This window comes from Leptosomus discolor, chromosome Z (genome assembly GCF_034619465.1).
Source record: "Leptosomus discolor isolate bLepDis1 chromosome Z, bLepDis1.hap2, whole genome shotgun sequence".
In the NCBI taxonomy this organism is placed as follows: Eukaryota; Metazoa; Chordata; class Aves; order Leptosomiformes; family Leptosomidae; genus Leptosomus; species Leptosomus discolor.
The window spans coordinates 14,427,965-14,450,626 of NC_141419.1; the positions used below are offsets into that span (position 1 = coordinate 14,427,965).

General features: G+C 37.0%; 1 protein-coding gene across 2 annotated transcripts in view; it reads left to right on the forward strand.

Moving 5' to 3' along the window:
* The window catches only part of EDIL3 (EGF like and discoidin domains 3), a 268,116-nt gene extending 245,703 nt beyond the window's left edge, over positions 1-22,413 (forward strand). For both annotated transcript variants that reach the window (XM_086479350.1, XM_086479351.1), the window contains 2 exons: positions 11,586-11,741; positions 22,264-22,413. In XM_086479350.1, coding sequence (XP_086335476.1) covers positions 11,586-11,741; positions 22,264-22,413 — 306 coding nt within the window. The remainder of the gene's footprint in view (positions 1-11,585; positions 11,742-22,263) is intronic.
* Positions 22,414-22,662: the final 249 nt, after the last annotated feature.

The following is a 22,662-nucleotide window of genomic DNA, read 5'->3' on the forward strand; positions in this document are numbered from 1 at the left end:
GTGTAGGAACCTACTCCAGGTTGTGTTAAGTCATAAAAAATGTGCATGTGGTTTCTTTGTTGTTTTCTTCAGTGGAAATACTGTAGAGCATAATGAAGGTGGTGAGTTAAAAAGAAGGGTACAATGACCAAGCAGGCTCAGAAAATCTATGTGTCCCTTGCCAGGAGGTCCATTTCATCCAGTTTGACCCTTGAATAGTGTTGTTTGTGGTTACTGCCTGACCATTGGTGGCCTCTGGTGGTATCAAAAGAAGGGCTCTAACTGCAGATCCCTTTCTGTAACCCTGGAAGTGATTTGTGCAGTGTTCTTTGTGGGACGTCATCAGTTTTGAAATGGTTTACGGCCTCCACTGGCTAGATGTTAGCTTTTTTGACCTTATAAGAAATTTTTTTCAGACCCTGTTGCAGTGTTGGATGAGAGTCTGAGATGGAAATAGTTATGCGCCAACCTTCTGCATTTTGTTCTTTTTATGTTCTCAAATGCATTAGTGTGCAAAAGTAGGAGTGTTTTAATTTTATAAATCTGAAGAAAAATAATAAAATAATAATATTATTCAGAGCTAATTTGAGTTGTAGGGGCCAGTCACAGTCGGTCATTTTCCTAAGGACTATGGTCTATTAAGGCATAAGGAGAGGTAATTAATTCCAAAACAGACGTAACTTCAACCACCAAGCTTCATGTCCACAGACTTCCAGTCTCTAAAGAAAATGTGTAATTTTCATTTTCAAACTGAGAAAAGTATGGATAAGCTTAGGAAACAGTTTGTCTGCATTGATTTACCCTGTTCCTTATGCACCAAAGCGTCAGTATCCCTTTGATTAATTATTTAACAGTACAAAGGATGGAAATAGCTGTCAATTTTTTAAAAAATGAAAAAACTTTCAACAATTGAGAAGGTCTTTCCATTTTTATGAAAAGATATGGAAAACACTCTAAGTGAAAAAGCAGCATTTTATCTTTTGCTATTAAATTTAAAATATTTTGGAGTTCATATTTTTACTTTTATGCCTGTTCTTATGAAAATGAAACAACTTTATAGATAATTTTGAACTTCTTCAATAGAATTTCTATTAAAATGGGCACACTATTAAAATAGTCAAACTTTAATTTTATGAAAACTGTCATTCAAATTTCAGAGACAAATCAAATTTTTATCACTTCTGAATACTAAAACTCTATTTCCAGATCAGCTTTATTTAATATTTAATTTAATATAGTGCAGTTTGAATTAACAACCACTGCATATGTGGGTTCCAGTTTAAAATCTGGGTTTGAATTCTTTGGAAGTTCATTTAATCCAAGTTCCTTGTTGAAAATTCCTATGGTATTTCCAAGTTAGTCAGTTTTGTGGAACTTTCATCACAAAAGCTCTTGAGTGGAGTATATCGTAAAAATGGTAAAAGGTATTCGATTGTTACTTTTATGTAGAATGAGAAAGTCCATCCTCATGACCCTTGTTTTCCTTACCCGGATCAGAAACTGAAGCTGGGCCAGGGTAGCCTAATGGCCAAGATACTGATCATCTATTTCAAAAGCATGCTTGTTCGTCTTATTTCTCTCAGGATGGTTTTTTCCATTTCTGACAGTACAAAGTGATTTGTTTATTTTTTTAACTTTGGGGGAACAGCCAAATATTTTCCTGTTTAACTCCAGGCTTGGTCAACAATTTTAGCAAAGTGTTAATCCCTTAATAAGTCATGCCTTGTGCTTTCCACACACTCCGCAGTAGGTGCAGAGAGCTGATAAGCATTACGGGGTGTTTTTAAAGCCAAGAAAATATGTCTGTGTCAGATCAAAGGCAGAACTGAGTCCCAGGGTTGGATATGTCCTGCCAGTAGCCTAGTCTTATTTTGACCAGAGGTTTATTTACGAAGCTCTGTAATAGGGGCTCCAGGGTGTCCTTTTGACTAATAACAGATAATCTTTCTTATGTCCTGGAGAATGAAGATTAATAGACCTTTTAATTGTATTCAAACCAGTACATTACGAGATTATTGCCTTAAAGTGCCAAGCCATTTAGTCTAAAGGGAAAAAGAAACTTGATTTCTTATATAAACCTGGAAAAAATACTTCTCTAGCTAAAAAGCCAATTCCTACATTGCAGTGCACCAATTTTGTGTATTTCATCTGGTCGTTAACAGTGTATCACTGGAAACAAAAGCCTGTCCTATCATTTCAGGGGGGAACACACAAAAAAAAAAAAAAAAAAAGGCAGTTTACTGTTGTTTTCAAAGTCCGGTGGCACAATTTTCACATTTTTAGTTTACAGCCACAGCAGCATAGCCATTTGAAACAAGTTATGCATAATAATCCTGGCTGGCAGATGGCCAAAGTCATTATTAAAAAGAAGAGCTGAATGATGCTGTCTTGGCTGGATTTCCTATGAATATAAGAGTCATGCACTCAGGGCTTTTAAATACAAGGAGGAACTGTCACCCTAAACTCCACTCATCTTCTAGGCAGATTTAGCTTTGCTTATAGGCAGGTTCTTGTTAGTATTTCAACAGTTCAGTAGTTATATTAATTATTAGTCACTTTGCAGTATCTTGTGTGCAAGCTTATCCTCAATTTATTTGTTGATCTATAGCCGAGGTACTCGTAGATTATCGGGACAGTTTTATGTACTGCAGAAAATATTTGCAACATTATTATTCACCTGAGAAAAACACACCAGGTGAATAATGAACTTCATATTACCACCATTATTTTTCATTTTAAAAATGAAATGAGCTACTCATGCATAGGTGAGTCCATTTATGATCCCAACATTTTTACAAAGATATTTATCAGTCCTCTAATAAAAGGTGTTGCATCATCTTCCCCACTGAAAACTAAGCAGAAGTTGCAGTAATTCATTTGTGGGGAAGGATTTTGCTTTCCCAGGCTTTGCATCACCAGCCTTTGGTTTCAGTTTCAAACACATAATGTGCTGAAAACCTGAAACAAATGAAATCCAAAATACCTAGATTTCTCCTGACTGCAGTTTAAAAGCTGGCACTGTTTCAAAGTGCTGGTATAAAATTATAACTTCTTTCTTTTTCACATTTCTAGTTATCAAGTGTCATTCAGAAATTTACAGTTAATAGACCACATTTCTCCTGCTTACATTTCAAGTTTTCTCCTATCTCTGTTTGCCATTTTACTGTATTTTTACTCACTCCGTTACTTGAGATTCCCTCCAATGGTCCTTGACAGGAAACTAGGGAATCTGCACTGGGACAGGGCCCACAGCACTGGCACGCAGGAAATCTTACTGATAAATTTGCTTATCAACTTGAGATATATTTTAGTAAAATAAGGAGAGGTAACAGAATTAATTTCTTGCTCTTCTTGCAATCTAAAGAGCATGGAGCGTGCCCGTCTAGCATCTCAGGATGATCTGTTCCTTATTCGCAGATTAAAGACAAGCAGAAATGCAAATGGTCAATATTTTTTTTTAATTCAGTAATTGTTCTTTTCTGTGCTTTTGTTTTCACCTATAGTCATAGTCAAAAGTTGTCAGCATCATTATTGTTAGTACATCAATAACTGCTTTAAATTATATCTTCCAGAAATTACACTCCTGAAAGCTACTTTTTATTATCATCTAGTTTTATGCAATTTTTGCTTTTAAAGACATGTACCATTATGTAAAGAACTGAATGTAAATGAATTTTTTTTCCTATTTCGATAGCTATTCTAGCCATAACTAGGTGCTGGGATCAGCAAGTTGTACTGCATAGTCACTGCGTGCAATAGCGTTTAGCTGAAGACCTTGACAGAAAAGTAGCATAATACGCTGCCACTGTATGGTGTCATGAACTACTCATTACCATATTCATATTTTTTCCACTTTGTTTGTTGTTTTTATTTTTTTTAATGGCTCAGTATTGTCTTTTCCTTGGCTTCCCCACAAGTACTCCAACTGATTGATCTAACACAGAATGATATTACAGATTTTATCAACTCTTGAAGTGTACTGATGCAGCTCAAAAGCTTCTTCTAACTCTACCACATGTCTAAGCCTGCTTAATCACTGGTAACTTAATGGACTATTTTTTAAATCTCTTAGCATCATCAAGGACTGATAAGGTTTAAATATTACACAGAAGATAGACTATTGCTGTTTTATTAATGCTTTCTTGACTGTTGGTGACCAATGCAATCTGCTATGTCATCTGTACAAAAATCCTTTAATCACATTTACAGTAAAAATACTCCTGTACACAGATGTGAAATATTAAATGTTAGGAGAAAAGGTTATAGATTTCATTATCACTGATGTTATAATTTTGAAATACTAAATCTTTTTACTTCAGACTACGTTCAGACCTAGTCATACCAGGTACTACCATTTCCCATGAGGACATGAATACTGCCTGATAAGTTGTCGGAATTACCAACACCCATTTTGCAGTCATTCCAGTTTGCAGGATCAATATGAAAACAGTATTGTCTTGTGTGTGCTGCAGGCGGGATTTACCACTGTGCCTGCCGATAACAACTGTGGAACATCAACTGCCTTGAGTTCCCACAGGAAATGGGTAACAACTCCCTTTGGCACTTGTGAAAATCCAGATCCTAAGGCTAAAATTTGCTTTTTGCTTCTTTTTTTTTTTTTTACATTTTAGGTTTGAAATATCAATAAAATGAGATTAGTCATGGTTTAGTAAAATGAGGTTATAAAAAGTTGCTCTGTAAGAAATAGATACTGCTCTTAAATTGGCAATGCAGTTGATAATATACATCTGATTTATTTGAATTTTTACTAAGATGCTGAAAAAATTCTATAGTAATTCAGGTGGTTTTTCTCGTTTTCCTGTAATATCTATATAACAGTGGTTACTAAGTACATAAATACATTAATGATGGATTCACAAGTCTATACTCTTTAAGAAGCAGCTGCTACTTAAGGAGTTGCTCTTGGAAATGAAGTGACCTGTGAGCTTGTGTGCGTGTTTCACTTCAAAGATTTCAGAATAATGGCCTGAGGTGTATTTTTGACAGTCCGTGGCGATTTCAAGTGACAGGCCTCACACCCCATTTTCTCACTTCTAAATTGTACTGGAGACAGCTGATAGTACATGGTATTCTTTCTAACTTGTTTCTTATGTGCAGTTGCCGCAGTCATAAAGTGATTCAGAGGGAATGTGCTCTTTAAGAAGAGTAAATAAGAACATTAGAGTTGTATTTGTTATCTTAGCCTAGAGGACTACAGACATTAAAAACATAGTGGCACAATGTTAAAATAATGTTGAAGATCTAAGCTTAAATTGAAAAAGAAGCAAGTAAAACAAACCCCACATTTTTAAAGAAAAAGAATGGCACTCCAATCCTATTACATCTGAAAACAACCCATGTCTACCTGGGTTCACGAGAAAAAGTTTAATTTTAGACATGTACTAGCTAATACAGACCCAATTGAATGTAAATACATTCTATTTTGTTTATTTTATTTTATTTTATTTTATTTAGAAAGAATGACAATCCTCTGTAGTGGAATATTGAAGAAAATGCTCTGAAATTCTTCTTCCTTTCGAATTATTTTGGCTTTTTCTGCAGCATTTCCTTTTGTCTTATAACTTATTTTCTCACTGTAATTTTTTGGGGGTTTATTAATAAGTGTTTAATAGAGTATATTTAAGTGACTGTACTAAAAACACTCTGCTACATATGATGCTGCAATGGAAATTAGATTTCTCTACCAAGAGTGTACAGTTGCTTGGTTGTTTTTTCCCTCAGAGTTTTTAGATGCAATTAGGCATGATGGATTATAGTTTTAGGGTTAGATTTTTTTAATATGAGACTTTGGAAAACAGCCTAAAATGCTAAGCTTCAGAGTTTACAAACAAGAAATGCTGCTGAAATGTCATCAGAAACATATAGATATTGCACATCTGCAGCTAGTGTGCTGTACCATCACCAGTTTTCCTTTTATCACCAGTGTTTGGGCATGGTGGAGAATGCTAAGCACCTACATCTGATGCTATAAACTATGGAGAGCTGCAGTTCTGCCTTTATGCTGTAGGTGCTGCAAGCCCGTCCCTCCTTTTCTGAGGCTCGGGTGCAGATGGCAACTACCTGAGCCTGCCAGTTTACCCTGGAAAAATCACGTGAGTCACAAGGTCATAAATGAAGATTAAATAACCTGTTCAGGACACCTTAAATGCATTAGGCTGTCTTGATGGGATTCAGGCACCCAACCATGAGTCTTTAACATTACCTTGAGTTTCTAACATTACCTTAAGCATCCCAAAATATCTGAGACCTCCTTGCAAGACCAGCATATGTGGTAGGCGGATCTGTACCTTGGTGAAGTAGCAGCTGGAGACCACGCAGGCCTTCTTTTTTAATCTTTTAAGGGCAAGTACTGCCCTCACCTTGGCAATGCTTCCCTCTTACTGTCACATGCATTGGATCCAAGTGTCTTTCTTTTTGGTCCCTGGAGCTTTTAGTCCAAGGGGACTCTTCTTTGTGTAGGGCTACCCAGAAATTTATCAGCATTATGTAGCAACAAGAGATTTAAAAAAATAGTCTCCAAAAGCCACAAAGGTAGATAAAATCTGGCAGAAAAATGACATCTCAAAAATTGCAAGAAAAGCTGGGTGTAGGTTTAGCTGTACTAGTAGCAGAAACGTAGTATCTGTGTAAGGAGGCGACTAAAATGAACATTTAAAATAATTATTAAAAAGCATTATTGAACTAACCTTAATCCTTAGTACTCCTGAAATCTTCCGCCCCATCTCTCTCCTTTGCATGTTTGAATTGAAGCTGAGACTGTGTGTCCCAACACGAAGAGATGCACAGCTAAAGGTCAAGTGAGCCATCTTACCATTATCTTTGTTGTGAAATAGGATCCAGTGCCCCCTGGATTCTAAGAGTTCTTTCTTCTTTAACATTACAGTGTAGATAAGGAGTGTGTTATTTTTAAAACTGTCTTCACTTTTCATGCTTTGGTTCACATGATGGAGTATCCTCAAAAGCATGAAATGGATTCCTTTCAGATGAAATTAAGCCAAAAGACCTGCTTCAAAAGTTGTTCCAGACTAGCTGGAAGTAAAAATCCTGCAGCACCCACTGTGTAGGCGTCCTGTTCTCCATATCAGTGTGCTTTTCTTCACAGATCTGCGCCCATTGCTCTGTGCTGCTTGTCAATATAAACACAGCCTAACTGTACTTACTGGTTTCCCAATTACCAGTGCTTTGGGCAGTGTGGCTGGGTTTTCCTAGGTATCAGAGAATCACAGAATGGTTGAGGTTGTAAGGGACCTGAGGGTCATCTGGTCCAACCCCCCGCCCCCGTCAAGCAAGGCCACTCAGAGCCAGTTGACATGGATGGCCATCTAGATCCATCTCCCCTGTTAATGTCTGAGATGCTAGAGACTTCTGCAATTTGTGTCTTATTGAGGCTTGTCTTCTTGTAAAACAGAGTCGCAGTGTCTGTTTCTGTTCCAGGAGAGACTACTTGAGCAGTGTGGTTACTCAGCTTCCACGTATGATCTCATGAAAGCTACCCACTCCCTCTCCTGAGTCCTGTGCACAAGTGGCTTATCATTCATGTGCTGCCCTGCCTCCGTAATAGTCCCAGCAAATGCCTGGAACTTAATTTGTTTCCACCAAGTATTTAGAAGAGGGAAAAGGAGTGGAGAGGGGGTGTTCAGAAAGTTATGGTTGCTATTCCATGGCACATCCACTCCACTTGTATTGAGCCTCCTGATATAATGGAGACCCAAGCCAGTAGGTTGTGACAGGCAATGTATCACCATGAGGACTCTTTCGAGTCCAGAAGCAGTATAGCGCTGCTCAGACACAGTGCATGCAAATTCAGTTGTACTGCTTGCAGATCCAAACTGGTTTATGGGCAGCTGTCCCAAATGTCTAGAAGTGTCATCCTTATGTTCCTGCTCTTGGGAGAAGTGAATGTTGCCAGGTAGAAGGGCTCTGCATTATAAGTTGCGATTCTCAAGGAGTTCAGGTGCAAAGATGGCTATATGAAGATTGGACAAATGTGCATAGTCATATGCTGAGAGCTGAGCTTTATTAGCTCTGGACTACTCAGAGCAGGGACAGAGCATGGATGTGACTCTTTTCTCCTGATCAAGAAGACCTGCTTACAGTGTGAGTACTTGTCACTCCACGTTTAACTGCACACTGACACAGAGTTCATGCTGCACATCCATGCAGTGGTTCATTAAAAATGTTTTATATTCAGGTGGATTTATCCTTGTGCTTTTCTTAAATTAATTCTCCTGCAAATCATACTGAATTGTCTTTAACATCTGAAGCAAGGTGGGAAAAGGGAGTAGCTATAGCCCAAGAGAGTTCTTTCAGACACAAGATGTTAAACTGCTTTTTGATCAGCTGCTTGTAGAAATGTACATTAAACTGTAAACCATGGTTCTTCTTGTAACCAGTTAATGATCCTATCAGCTTCAGACTAATTGCCTCTACCCTGTTCTAAATTCTGATGCATTGAAAAAGCCAGAGTCACATTCTGATCCTGTTAATCACATTCAGCTTTGAAGAGTACATAGTAGTGTGTTAATTCAACTTCTCTCCCTGGTAATTTGTTTCATTGCCTGTTACTTGCAATCTGCACTAACTGAATAAATGTGTTCTGTGTCCTGATGGGAAGTTACAGCTTTAGTGTAAGCTGTTTTAATGCAGATGTTTTGCCTAGAAATTGGTGTAAATTCTTCTCACCTTTCTGCTCTAAAGTATTTTCAATAGGAAGAATGAAAAACAAGGATTTTAACCCTTTGTTGAAGGTAATAATACCAACACAGTAAAAGCTGTACTTCTTTAATGCTAGATTAATAGCAATCTTTATTGTCTGTAGGCTTTATTCATCAGCTGATGAATAAATAAGTAATTAAGATAATGAAGTATGAGAAGGAGATGCTGGTTTTATATCCTTTTATTCTTTTCCTCCATCTCCAGCAATATGTGTTGTCTGTATTGTCAGTCAAGACCTAAACCAGAGTCTGTCTATTCATTACACTTTGTTTTCATTTTTTAATATAATACATACACACGCAAATGCACAAACATATTCTACATAATGCTATGTAAGTCTTTCAGGAAAAGACTGAACATATGCCAAGTTACCTTTCAGCTTCCCGCATGATTTTTCTGAACAAGAGTACAAGGCCACTGGATATGTCCTTTAAGCACAAAACAATTATTAACAGGACATTTTTATTAACACTGGATCTGTGTGATAATAAAGATTTATTGTGATTTTACCTTTGAAATCCCCTGAATCTTAATGAGAATTTTTTGTCCCTGTTCTGAATTTCAGTGAGAAATTCTCTGAGTGTCATGGCCATGTTAAATATTTGTGAAATCCTTTCAGATTACTTGCAATATTTTAAAAATAAACAACTGATTTTATGGAGGCATTTTTTCAAGTTAACAGGAGAGACATTAACTTTTAGTATAAGAAGCATTCTCTCCTAAAAAGACGTTACACTTGTAAGATGCTAATGTCAAAATTAATTATAAACAGAATCTACAGTTGACTCTAAAATGTTTAGTTCAAATGCTGCCTGAAGTGTGGACCAATTAGTGATTCCTTACCAGATCAGCCTTTTTGAAAAACAGACTATTCATTTAAACGCCAAAATATTTGGAAGCAAGGTTTGGAGACCTGGTGTTTATTAATTCATGAAAGACTTATACTAACTAGCAGTGTTTATTCTCAGAGGCCCACTTAGGCTATGAAAGCAAGCCCCCCTGCACTCCTTACCGAACAAGTAAGCCTCTTCAAGCAGTCCATGAGAGCATCCAGAATGGACTCCTGCTCTCGGTGATCATTGATTGAGTGTCTGTCTCTCTCTTCATTGACCAAAGAGAGAACAAAAGTAGTTTTGCCTCCCAAGGGTACTTTCTTCATGTTCTGGGGTGCTCCTCTGAGCAACATTGCTGTTATCAGATGGCAATAAATTATTTGATTCTGGTAGAACCAAAACTCTTGGACCATTTGTGGGCAATGTCATTTCCATTTACTGTCATAGTATCTCAGTATTGAAGCTTTTAAGTTTTTTCTTTTCTTAAAAGGATTTGCTACTCATTATTTAGTACCTGTCTTCAAATGTTGGACCAGGGGTCTCCAGTCTTCCATGTCTGATTGCTCTAAAGAGTCATTTTTCCTCTTTTGTTACAAATGTATTTTTACACTTGTCTATGTTTTCTTCTTTATAGAGACGAAACTGTAGTGTCCATCTTTCAAAGGCATCAGCTTGGATTAGCTGACTGCTTATGCTTGTTTAATTTCCCTTCTCTTTTCATGATTAGTTTCTTATACTTTGGATCACACCTGTTTTTCTGTCTTGCCCCCACATTCCAGTCAACATCTAGCTTGCTCAGGGGGGGGCTTCAGCTTCCCAAAATCGCAAAAGTGGATCTTCAGCATTTGATCAGTCAGAGATTCTTTATTTCTTCACATTCTCTTTTTAATTTTTTGCTGTAAAAACCTATCACTTATCTTCTCATGGAGTTCAGTACTCCTCTCATTTTACTATAATATTTTTACTATTAGTCTCTCTTGCCTGATTTAACGGACAATATTAAAAATGCCAACTGCTTCACAGCCATTTATTGTTTGAAATAAATCTACCTTTTTCCTTTTTTTTTTTTTTTATTACTGGCTTGCTGCATTGCTGGAGGACACAGAATGAAGAGTCAATTTTACCTTCACATTTCAAGAAAATGTCAGTTTTGAAAGGAAATTCAACTCCTCAATTCTTCTAAACATACGTTATTAGGTCAAGTTACTTCTGTTAGTGTATTCTGTTCCTTGATCGTTTCAGTCCAAGGCATCTGGCCTGAATCTGTTATGTGCAGTGTTGAGTCCTGGTTCAAAAGGACTGATCATGGATGTGCTGACCCACATGGAAAGCCACTTGAAAGCTCAGATTTTATTAGGCTTTAAGATTCCTGCCTTGCATTTTTAAGAATCTTGTGCTAAGGTTATAAAATAAAGAACTGAAAAAAAATCAAGGAATGAAAAAGTCAAAGGATTAGAGCTAGGAAAAGAAGTAAAGGCTTAAAGAGAGAAGAAAAGTTCAGCAGGAAAAGAAGTGTGATAGCAAATATTTTTAAAGACTTAGTAAAGCACTGACTCTGTTACTGCAAAGGAAATGGAAAGGCATTTGGGGAATCAACCTCTGGCATATTGTATTATGATTTTTAGGAGCACATGTGAGCATGTTTTTGGCTACAGCGCTGTTCTGTTGGGACCATGTACGGCACCTAGCACAATGGAAAATCATATGAGAATAGCCCTGTTGTGCGTTAGGTGGTATAAACAATACGTAACAAACAGAAAACAGAAGTAAATTGAAATGGAGCTTGGAGAAGGAAAATTGCTGTCTGCGGTGGACATGGTTGCAAAGCAGTGCAAAGCCACCTCTTGGACTGGGTCCACTCTCACCACGCACTAAGGGGCTTCTTAACAACCCTGGGTTTTCCTGCCTGTGTCTGCGAACAATGTGTGATGTGCTGCACCGTTTTGCTTTGGTGTGGCATAAAGACAGACTGAAAAGAGGAAGTCTTCTAATTATGTTCTCCTGTGTTTTGTTTTATTTCTGTTTTGTTTTGTTTAGGTTGACCTGCTTGTCCCTACAAAAATCACTGGCATAATTACCCAAGGAGCTAAAGATTTTGGTCATGTGCAATTTGTGGGGTCCTACAAGCTTGCGTACAGTAATGATGGGGAACACTGGATCATATACCAAGATGAAAAACAAAAGAAGGATAAGGTAAAGCAAAAAGAAAATTGATATTTCTGTTGCATTTACAGAGGACTACATCTGTAGTAACTCCAGGGCTGGAAGCCTGTAGATTATTGCATGCTTCCTGCTTTATAGGGTTCCATGTGCGTAGGATCCCGCAGATAAAAGTCAAGGTGAATAAAAAAGAGTCGTATAACACAATGACATTCACAGTGCAGTATACCTATAAGTGCAATGCACCTGATTTAATGCTGTTAAATATGGGACATAAAACTTTACAGTTCTCCATTTATTGGAATTATTTCTTCCTTTAGCTCTAGAGGAGAAGGTATATAAATAGCGGTTTATTTGTATGTTCAAAAACGGTATCTCAGTGCGTATTTTGATAAATATGCAGTATTTCCTGTAATTTTCTCTAAAAGGACATGTTTAGTGTACCTCATTACCTAGCCATTTTGGATTGATTTTTTTTTTCTGGAAATTAATCACTACAGTTTCAAATTCCCAATGGAAAGATTATTTTTTATTACACTAGTAAATGAATACAAAACATAAAAAGTTTCACAACTTCCTTTGCAAATGTTTAATGAGAGACGTAGAGAAAGTATAGGTTTGCTGATTGATTTACCTGGAAGCATTTACCTTTTCTTTTGTTATTTAAGATATTATTCATTATACTTTTTCTTTAAACTGTGTAACACTTTTATACTGCAAATACCTGAATTCATAATATCTCCTGTTAAGAAAGAGATTACAGCAGATGTGTTGCTTAAGAGAAATGTTAACCAAGCGGACAAAATGTGAAATATTTATTAAATATCTTAGTGGTATTATGTCTGATTGAAACAGAAGATACATTAACAAAACAAAAATGCCAGATCGATGATATGTCTGATAATGCGTGTCTCAAATCTGATGTTTTTAACATCTGTATTCAGGGTTATAAATGTTCCCAATTGTACTTACTTTTCTTAGAATAAACAAAAATGCTTCAGTAAAAAATTAATAGCCTTCATATAGGTCAAATAAATTCTTTTTTTTCTGAAGCAATGAGAAAGCTTTTGATAGGTATTGATATGTGTTTTATGAGTACAGGTAGATCTATTGATGAGGGGTTAGACAACTGCATCTCTTAAATTTCACTGATTTTAAATGATTGATCAAATGTACACCTGTCTATTAGGGGAGAGTGTCCTAAATTACTGGATTAAATACGTACATAACTGTATGTGTGTCTGCATAGACATGTTACGTTTTGCATAAGTTTATTATGCAAAGATGACACTGTGAAGTCCCACTCTTAAAAGCCAAATGGCAGTTTGCTGTGGTTTTATTCTGCACTGAGATTTTCCCTCATCAAATTCTAACAGATTTTAGATGGGAAAACCAAAATGAGCTGATTTTGCCATCCAACTGAGAAGGTCACCAATGATTATGGATGTGTCTAGTATAATTGGTTGTGAGATAAAAATTGGAAGCAAACAACTCACCTTTTGTAGACATACCATAAATGCATTCAGTATAAATGCCAGATAGCCAGTTCAGTACTTTGTACACATCCCATTTTAAATCCCTGTCATTTAAAAACAGAAGCAAAAGATGTACTGTGAAAGAAATGTCTTCTCCAAGCCAAACTTCTATTAGCAAACTGTTGCATTCATTTTACTGAAAAAGAGAACACGCGTTAAATGTCCGGTTATAAACACAGTAACAGTCACAGGAAAATCTAAAAGAAAATGCACTCTCACTAAACAGCATTGTTCCACTCTACACTTGTTTATAACATTTGCCAAGGCAATTAAGTTCTTTTTGCTTTCATCATCAGCTGGATTGTTAATTGCTATGCACATATTCCAATAGCAGCAATGAAAAATTCTTAATCATTGTCTTATTAAAATTTCTCGCATCCCGTATTAATTAACATCCCTAAGAATAAATGGATGTATATTATTATGATTCTTTAACAAATCAAGAGCAATTAAAAGCACAATGTGATCAAATACACTTAGCTGAAAATTAGAAAAATCTGAATTTAAATTTGTATAAAATAAACAAGATCACTTGATACTAGTCTAGACCTCAGCCTTTAATGCACAAACATTAATCCAAAACATCTTTACTGTTTTTAATTTTTTCAATATGATAAAAGTCTGGAAAAGTCAAAAGTCTGATGGCAGAGGCTGACATTCCAGAAATGCTAGCTGTTGGTCAGTGAACTTGTCAAAACTTTATAGGAGGTAGGACGGAAAAGGATGTCAAGACAGGACCTAGTCTTGTACCTCTTAACCTATCAATCATAGAATGATTCAGGTTGGAAAAGACCTTTGAGATCATCAAGTCCAATCATCAACCCTACTCTCCCAAGTACACCCCTAAACCGTACCTCCAAGCACCACATCTGAACAACTTTTAAACAAACACATTAAGGAATGGTGGCTCAGCCACCTCCCTGGGCAGACTATTCCAATGCCTGACAACCGTTTCAGTGAAAAAATTTTTCCTAATGTCAAGCCTAAACCTACCCTGGCGCAGTTTGAGTCTGTTCCTTCTTGTTCTGTCATTAATTACCTCTAAGACGAGGTCAGCACCTTTCTTGTATTGAGGGGCCCATCCCCTACGAGGTCTTCTCAGCAGAACATGGGATTCAACAAACCCCAAATCCCTTCCTGCCACCCTAGGAGTAGGTGCAAACAGTTCATTTTTAGAACTAAGGCTTAATTAATTTACTGTCCTTCACCTCATACAATACTCATATCCTGCACCATTCTCCATCAGATTATTTTTTAATATGTTCATAGAAATAGCCAGTAATGACAAATTCTACAGTATAAGCAGTCTACTCCAGTGTTTAAATATCCTTAAAGGTGGAAAGGTTGCTTATTCCCCTCCTTGTAATATACACACACACGCTGTCCTCAGAGGACACAAAAACCCGATTTTATCTTCGTCTTTTCAGACAGTTCCTTTTGGTTGAAGTATGTTAACCTATTTCTTCTCAGTTTATTATTGGGGAAAAAATAACCTGTTCTTTCAGTCTTTCTGGAAAGGGCATGTTTTCCCAACCTCAGATCATTCTTTGCATTCTTCTTGGACCAGCTCTTCCTGAAATGTGGTTTCGCAAACACATTGTAGCGTTGCAATCTTTAGCACAGAGCTACTGCCTACTCCATCATTCTCCATATCGTAGTTGTGACATTGGTTATGACTTCCTAAGGTTTGGCTTGCTACTCGTCATTATTAAATTGCACCATTGATCTTCTGTGCATTTCTCCTGTTTGTCAAGACCACTGTGAATTTCCATCCCACCTTTCCAGATGGGAAAAGCTTGGCCACATCTGCACTTTTAACAAGCAAATCTATTTCCATCTTCCATTTCATTACTGAGAATACGTAAATTGCATTCAGCCAGACCAATGGACTGTCACCGAGTAAAATCATCCAGTTGGACACCAAACCCCTCCTTCACTGCTCCAGCTAGGTGTGTGTGTTGATGCAGCATGCTCTGATAGGATTTGCCCATTGAATGTGTATAGCAGCAGAACTACTGGCCACGCTCTGGCCTGTGTGCAATGGAACAAAAATATAAATGAAAAATAAAAACAAACGAAGAAAAAGCAATGCTGTGCCTCATCCATGGGGAGCAGAAGAGAAATAGCATCCTTGGTCCTGTCTGATAGTAACACTTTTGCACAGGATCCACAATAATTTCCTTAGCTTAAGTTAGGATACGAGATTTGGCCCAAAATGCAAGAACACTGTAGAAGAAACCGTGTTTTCACAGCAAAGTGAAGCTTTCATGAAATGTTTCTTCTGTCACCTGGAGATACAGAAGGGAGATAAAAGATAGATACTGGCAACTATCAACAGCAGGAAGCATAAATTATTAATAATTTACACTCATACATTCTTTTTATTAACTGAACATCTTGATTTCTTCTGTGAAGGACAGAATATATAGATTTCTTATTTCCTTTGCAGGTGATTTACTCATCCTGTACTGATCGTGTGATCCTTGTACAGTCATCCAATAATTTAGGAGAAAGATGGTTCCCAAAACTTTCAGGGAAAGGAAGACAGGATAAAAGAAAAATAACTACTTTTAAAATCCTAACAAAATATGTCATTTTACATTCTGGAAAAGCAAAGATAAAAAGAATGTCTCAGACAAAGAAATTATGGACATGTTGGTAGGCTGGTAGTACTGATTTCTGGATGAATATTGTGACTTTACAACACATTGAATTAAGAGATGAGGGCTTAGTCCTGTCTGGTGCTGAACATCTCACTGTTCAGCAGTTTACAGGATGAGTCCTAATGTATCAGTGGCTCTCAGTGAATATCTGAAGCTATTCACTTCTGCTTCTTCATCATTTGTGAAGTTATTTTACAAAGGAAAAAAAAAACTATTAGTATCTTGTATTCACAAGAGCACTACCTGCAGCCTGTATCTTTGATCAATCTGCAACAAATTAGTTGTTTCAAACAGAAGGAAATAAGGTGTTCACCATTTCAAATGAAAAAACTGTTCCTAGAACAGTGGCTCCTGCAGCTCCTGTTTGACTTCTGCTGTTGTAATGGCCAGTCATTCGAGTTCACATCTGTGTTGAACTTCTATGAATGCAGAGGAAAAGGTACTGGGGGGGGAAAAAAATCATGTCTTTAAAAAATGAAGCCTTTCTCATTCATTTTAAATGGTTTGAATGAGTTGCCTGGAAAATATGAAACTTTTTCCTGTTGTCTTCAAGAAGTAAAATAAATTACATTGCAGGCTGACAAGTGAGAAGAAAATATGTTTTAGAAAAAGAACCAGAGCTAATAGCTATCTTGTTTTTCTCAACTAGAGGTCAGTAGCTCACTATGCCTCCAAAGCTGAAGACATCCAAACCAAATTTGACCCTTTTTTTTTTTTTTTTTAAATCAGATTGCACATGTAATTAATAAATTGCACAGCGTGCTGTAGATAACTCAAGGCCAGCTGCAGTGTCAAATGGCATTTTAGAGGCTGTTTTTTAAAATAAGACGTGAACATTTGAAAGTAGCCTAAAGGAGTCTAGCAGTCTGCAACACTGTCAGTCATTATTAGCCATCAGCAGTACAATTAACTGCAGGTAGATAATGTTCAGTATGCAAATGGCCACTGGATTTGTGAACAAAATGACAAACTAGTTAGAAGTTATATGCTTTAAATGTCTAGTTAATAGCCAAAACACCAGAAGACAGGAACCCTCTTATAAATGAAAAGTTAGATCATGTCAGGTTAAAAACTTTTCTGCTAGATTTGCTAGTGTTTTTTTCTGTATGGTGTTTAATTATTATAATACCTGGTTTATATTGATAGGTTCAATTCCTACATATAATCTACATGCTTGGCACAGTTAAAGAACTTTTTTCAGTAATATTATTTAAATTATTATTATATAATATTATTTAAAATAATATTTCAAATCTAACAGTAATATTTTAAATTTTTTCTTCACTGGTTTAAATTATGAGTGACTTCCGTTACTCTCAGCTGAGTTAACATGATTTGTATCAGATGAAGATACAGCTATACTCATTCTAGGTTGTGTCTCCAGCACACCTCTCTTTCCCTTGTACCACAGTACGAGCTGAAGGAAGACAATATGCTCATGTTAACAGTCTCTACCTTGAATTTCTGTGAGCATTTCTGAAGGGAGGCTGGTCTTTGAAATATTTCTCATTTCGCTTGGCTTTGAACCTTCTATCATAAAGCAGGTATAAACTATGTACAGTGGAGTAAATGACCATTTTAGTAACATCAGCAGATGTACAGTGGAAAAAATAACAAGAATGTGATAATGTTTCACAAGTTTAAAAGTCTGATCTGTCTGGTATCTATTGTGAACTTGAAGAAATAAAAAAGGTCATGAAATACATATTCATTTATCACGGAGAGGGAGAAGACAGTCCTGGTACTGGTCTCCTTCACATAGCTATCCATTGCGTGCCAACCAACTGCTGACTCTTCAGCCAGTCCCATGAAAAATGCTTGGTGAAGAAGAAAGGAAGATGGCTAAGGTCAGGAGTAGAGAATTTACACCCATAGACTTTATGTATATCAACTGAAAAGAAAGAATGTCTTTTTTCTCCTCTTAATCACTCCAAAATCACATATGCATTCACACATATACATGTTTTTACATATGTATATATGCGTATTTAAAAAAAAGCCCTCCCCAGTCTTTTATAGTGGAAGGCATCTTCCAAGGGATGGAGTATGCCTGTAAACAATACTCTACTTTTAGTGAGAAATCAAGATATCTTTCACCGTCCTTTATCTAGTGTTGTTCACTTGTAACTCTTCATGGTGAAAAGATTACTCCACCAAGAGCAGAAAACCTCAAAGCAGGTAAATGGGCTGTTCAAGTCTGTGAATTCCCTCTCTTGCTTAAGCAAGTCTTCTTCAGTGAATAGTAATAAAGAAATAAAATGTTTCCCAAATAAAGGAAATGGCTGTCAAAAAGTACTTTTCATGCAGCTTGTTTTTAGATTTTAAATGAACAGTGCCCACTTCATTTGCCTGAACACCGAGATGTTCTACACTGAAGCAATCTCCAAACAGAAACCAGGTCTAGCTATTATTTTAAAATAATCCACCTCTAATATGAGCAGGATTAACTGCTCCATGACATAACATGTTTAAAATATTCTGCTCAGAAAAAAAAAAAAAAGGTGATTAAGATACAGTAGACAACATAGTGACTTCACCATCTGAGGCTTGACTATCAAAGTCCCAACTCTCAGCCATTATCATGAATAGCAGGAATAATGCTATGGCCAATGCAGACCTTTTATGTAATTTAAGTTTCTGCGAGATGTTAGATCCAGAAAGATTCTCTGTGGAGAATCAGACTACCTGAATTTTTACACTCCATGCACTGACACAGCACCACAAACCACCTTGTCTGCTGTAGCCACCTATTAGTAAGTCCTCTGGATGTGAATAGTTCGAAGGCAAGACATCCAAATTGCTTGTTGGACACAATTATAAGCAAGACTTTGTATTTCAGAACTCTTTTTGACAGAGAGTATCAGTACATATCATCCAGGTTTTCATTCTCTTTTGCATGATCTGATCATAAAATAAGTTATCATACTTAAAAGTACAACAGCATGCATTTTCTACTTTTTTATTTTAATAGCAGCTATAAGAGACTAGGCTACAGAGGAGCTACACATATGTGTGTGGGGTGTGTATGTGTAAACTTGCTGAAGCTGCTGAGTAAATGTTTTAGCAAGTTACACCTTTTAAGTATGCAGACTGACATAAATAGATATATTCACTGTAAAATGTTTAACATTCTACAACAGGATTGTGAAAAAGTAGGAGCTTCAGTCCACTTCTGTCAACAGAGGCACCTTGTAATGCGAGAGCCACTGGGCTGGGGGAGGCTGAAGCTCTCTGTCCAAGGGAGGGAGCATCCTGTAGCAGATGACTGGAGAAGAAAAATATGCAGGGCTGTTACTTTTCTCTAGTGTACTTTCCCAGCCTCCAGCTTGCTTCTGTCTGCATCATTAATAGCCACTGCTGATTTTGCCCCTACCAATTTATCTGATCTTTAAAAGTAGTTAAAGGCTGTGGAAACTACCACAGTTTAATTATGTGTTGTATGAGGAACTGTGACCTTTAGGTGTCTCGGGACAAATCTGCTATCATTCCTTGTCCCCTCGTAGCTCTGGTAAGGGGACAGTGCAATATTGCCCGCTATTGATTTTCTGCATGCCACTTACGATTTTATAGGCATGTATTACATCTCCTTTCAGGCTGAAAGAGACTTAGTCCGATTAATAATTTGCAAAAGGACATTATTCCATGCTTGTGGCCGTCTTGCTGCTTCACTTTTTATATTTGCTGTTTGAGATAAGGCAGGACCAGATCTGCACCCACCCAGAACTCAAAATGAAGATACATGCTGGCTTTATGTACTGACACATTAGTAACGTACACTCTGCTCTTTATTCCTTGATCACTAAGTAGCTTGGGTCTTAGTGTCATTGGGCATTTTTTTTCATCTGAAAAATTACATAGAGCTATGTACTGTAACTCCAACATCAGCTTCTTGAATGCTAATAAATTGTTACAGTCTTCAGAGGTGTTGTATACTGAAAGAAACCTCTCAGAAACACATGTGAGGAGTGATCGTTTATGGTATGAGGGTACCGGCTCTTCAGGAGCTTTTAATTGCTCAGGTGGTTCATTTAGTATTGACTGTTTGGGCATAATGCAACAGGTAGTTAAAGAAAAATTACTTTTGGCTACAGAAATAGCTTTTTTCTACTGGTAAGTCAGATAAACAGTTTTTGTCCTTTGTCCTCCCTGCTCTCTCCATGTTTCTTGACTTCATTAGTGAACTTAGGCTGAAGTAAAATTAAGAGTGACAAAGAATATATTTTTCCCATGAGAAATATGCCATGAGTCCACAGCAAAAACGTCCAGTAGATTTGCTCTCAGTATTATATTTCATGCAGGTCACATTTGTGGATGCTGACAAAGCTTCCTCACGTTATGATAAATTTATTTCTCTAAAATCCTTTTTCTGATCTAGCAGGTTTAGTTAATTTCCTGAAACCGGATCTTAAATTTTGAGGGAAGGTGAATTTCAGATTTGCATAAATTAACCTCTGAAACAGATGAGTTTGACTTCAGGTGTTAATGAAATCATGTATGAGTTAGAAATAAAATTTAATTCTTGTTTTCCTGCTGTAAGTAAATTATATAACCCTATCTTCTTCAGCTGTATTTGTAGCTTGATTTGCATCACATAATTTTATTTATTTTGCATAGCTATATGCGGATACGAATACTGGGGCTGTAGATGAGTTCTTATGGTAAACAACGTTTTTTTGTTCTAAACCTTCATTTAAATGTTAGCTCTGAAATGTATCTTCCATAGGAAAAATAAAATAAAGGATAAAAGAATTTTCCAATAGTTACACAGCAAGAATTGTCTGCAGTTCTGCATTGCTTATTGTCTGACTTGGTAGAAAAGATCAACAGATATATTGAATGCATGTGCAGTAAATCAAATGAAAAAAATTTACTTTTAAGTTTTCCTAGCTGCATATTGAACGTTGCAGGGTGCCAGTCCGTAATTTTAATTGTATGCTGTATTGCCACAAATGAAACTCAAATTCAGGTGCAATCTTGTTGGCCCAAGCACCAGCTAATTTATGATTACAACACTGTACTTAGGCAACAAACAATTTTTTCTGTGGTAAATACATTTTTTTCCTTAGACTCACAACACTTGTTTCTGTGGTCAGTCTTCCTGCAATTTTATCCATCTATCTTACCTCCTAGGTGCTTTAAGGCTTCCATATCTGTGTTAGTGAGATGCCAGAGGAGAAGGGAAATTTATGACTTGTGAAAGAGCATCACTTGTGGAGGATACATGTTTTGTTTGAGATGCCAAATTGATAGCACTTGAGAGGAGCTTTCAAAATTCAAAGGTGCAGCATAGAGACCAAAAAGGGAAGACTTTCATGTAATGCTTTGTAAACACGTCACAAAAGAACCAGCTTAAGGGCTAAAACAGTAGAACAGTTTCTTCTGAATTCAACCTCTGCCATTTTTCCTAAGAACTAGGAAACTTGTCATTCTGTGCTAATTCAGTTATGTATGCACTTCTTCAGGAGGTCCATATTCCTTCTCTGTATGATGCAAATGGAAACTCATTCATTTCATGTTGAAAAGCCATCAGATCCAGTTTTTACAAATGAAAAGTGAACTGGCTGACATTTGAAGAGAATTAACATTTCGCATAAAAACGGAAAATTTCTCAAGAGAATAATCTGATCATTTTGCCAAAAAGTGGTGCCGTGGCCTTTGAATTTAAGTAGTGGCTGCCAAGGGAAAAATCCAGCATTGTTTTAACACAGACAGAAATTTGGGAACTCTCTTATGGATTGGTTAACCCATACTAGTGGAAATAGCATCATAATATACACTTTACTGTGCTAGGATTTTTTAATTTGATCACAGACCAGTGTCCTTAATTCATATGCTGATTTTGTTTGACCGAAGAAGATAGTCACTAACTTGATAATCACTGACTTTACAAGGGTTTATATAGTGGCATCTAAGCTGCATTCGTAAGTGATAAAATAAAAATTCTTCTCAACTTTACTTATTAATGTTATTTTGTTGGAAACAATAACAAGATCTTCTGGGATTAATTTGACATGATACAAATGCCAAGTAAAAAGACATTTAATTTTTTAAATGTTAGTGATTTTCATGTAACTTCTAGAGCAGGGCCCTGGGTGTTCGCAGAACAGCAGATAAGGCTTTGAATCAAAGGCTAAATCTGCAGCAGGGCTGAGCATCCAACGCTTATACCCACCTCCAAGGTCCATGGCATGCAATGAAATCCTGAGGTCTTAGCAAAGGCAGGTGGTCTTTGCAGCATCAGCTGAGTGCCCAGGCAATCAAAATTCATCATGGAATGGTGCCCAGGGACATCAAGGGTGTACCACAGCTGTTCTTTAAGCTACACAGTCTTAAATCTTCTCGTTACATGCCCTTCAGGTGTTCCAGGGAAATTTTGACAACGACACGCACCGTAAGAACGTCATCGACCCTCCGATCTACGCCCGGCATGTCCGCATCCTCCCGTGGTCGTGGTATGGCAGGATCACCCTGCGGTCAGAGCTGCTGGGCTGCACAGCGGAGGACTGAGGCGGATCTCTGTTAGGCAACGCAGCTCTCGGTGTAGCTAAAAGTCCCTCCGTAGAAGAAACTGTGCAAAGCCTGTAGGATGCTGAGTGGGTTTTTCATGAATAAGTGCTCATTTTATGGTAGGCCGCTAACTGTCTTTCGCAAGGAGGTCTAAGCCTGCCCTTTAAGTGATCCAATCCAATTTTGTCCTTGAAATCTGTTAGTGTTGTCCCTTCTGCTGTGGAACTATCCTTCTAGTTTTCCTTTGAG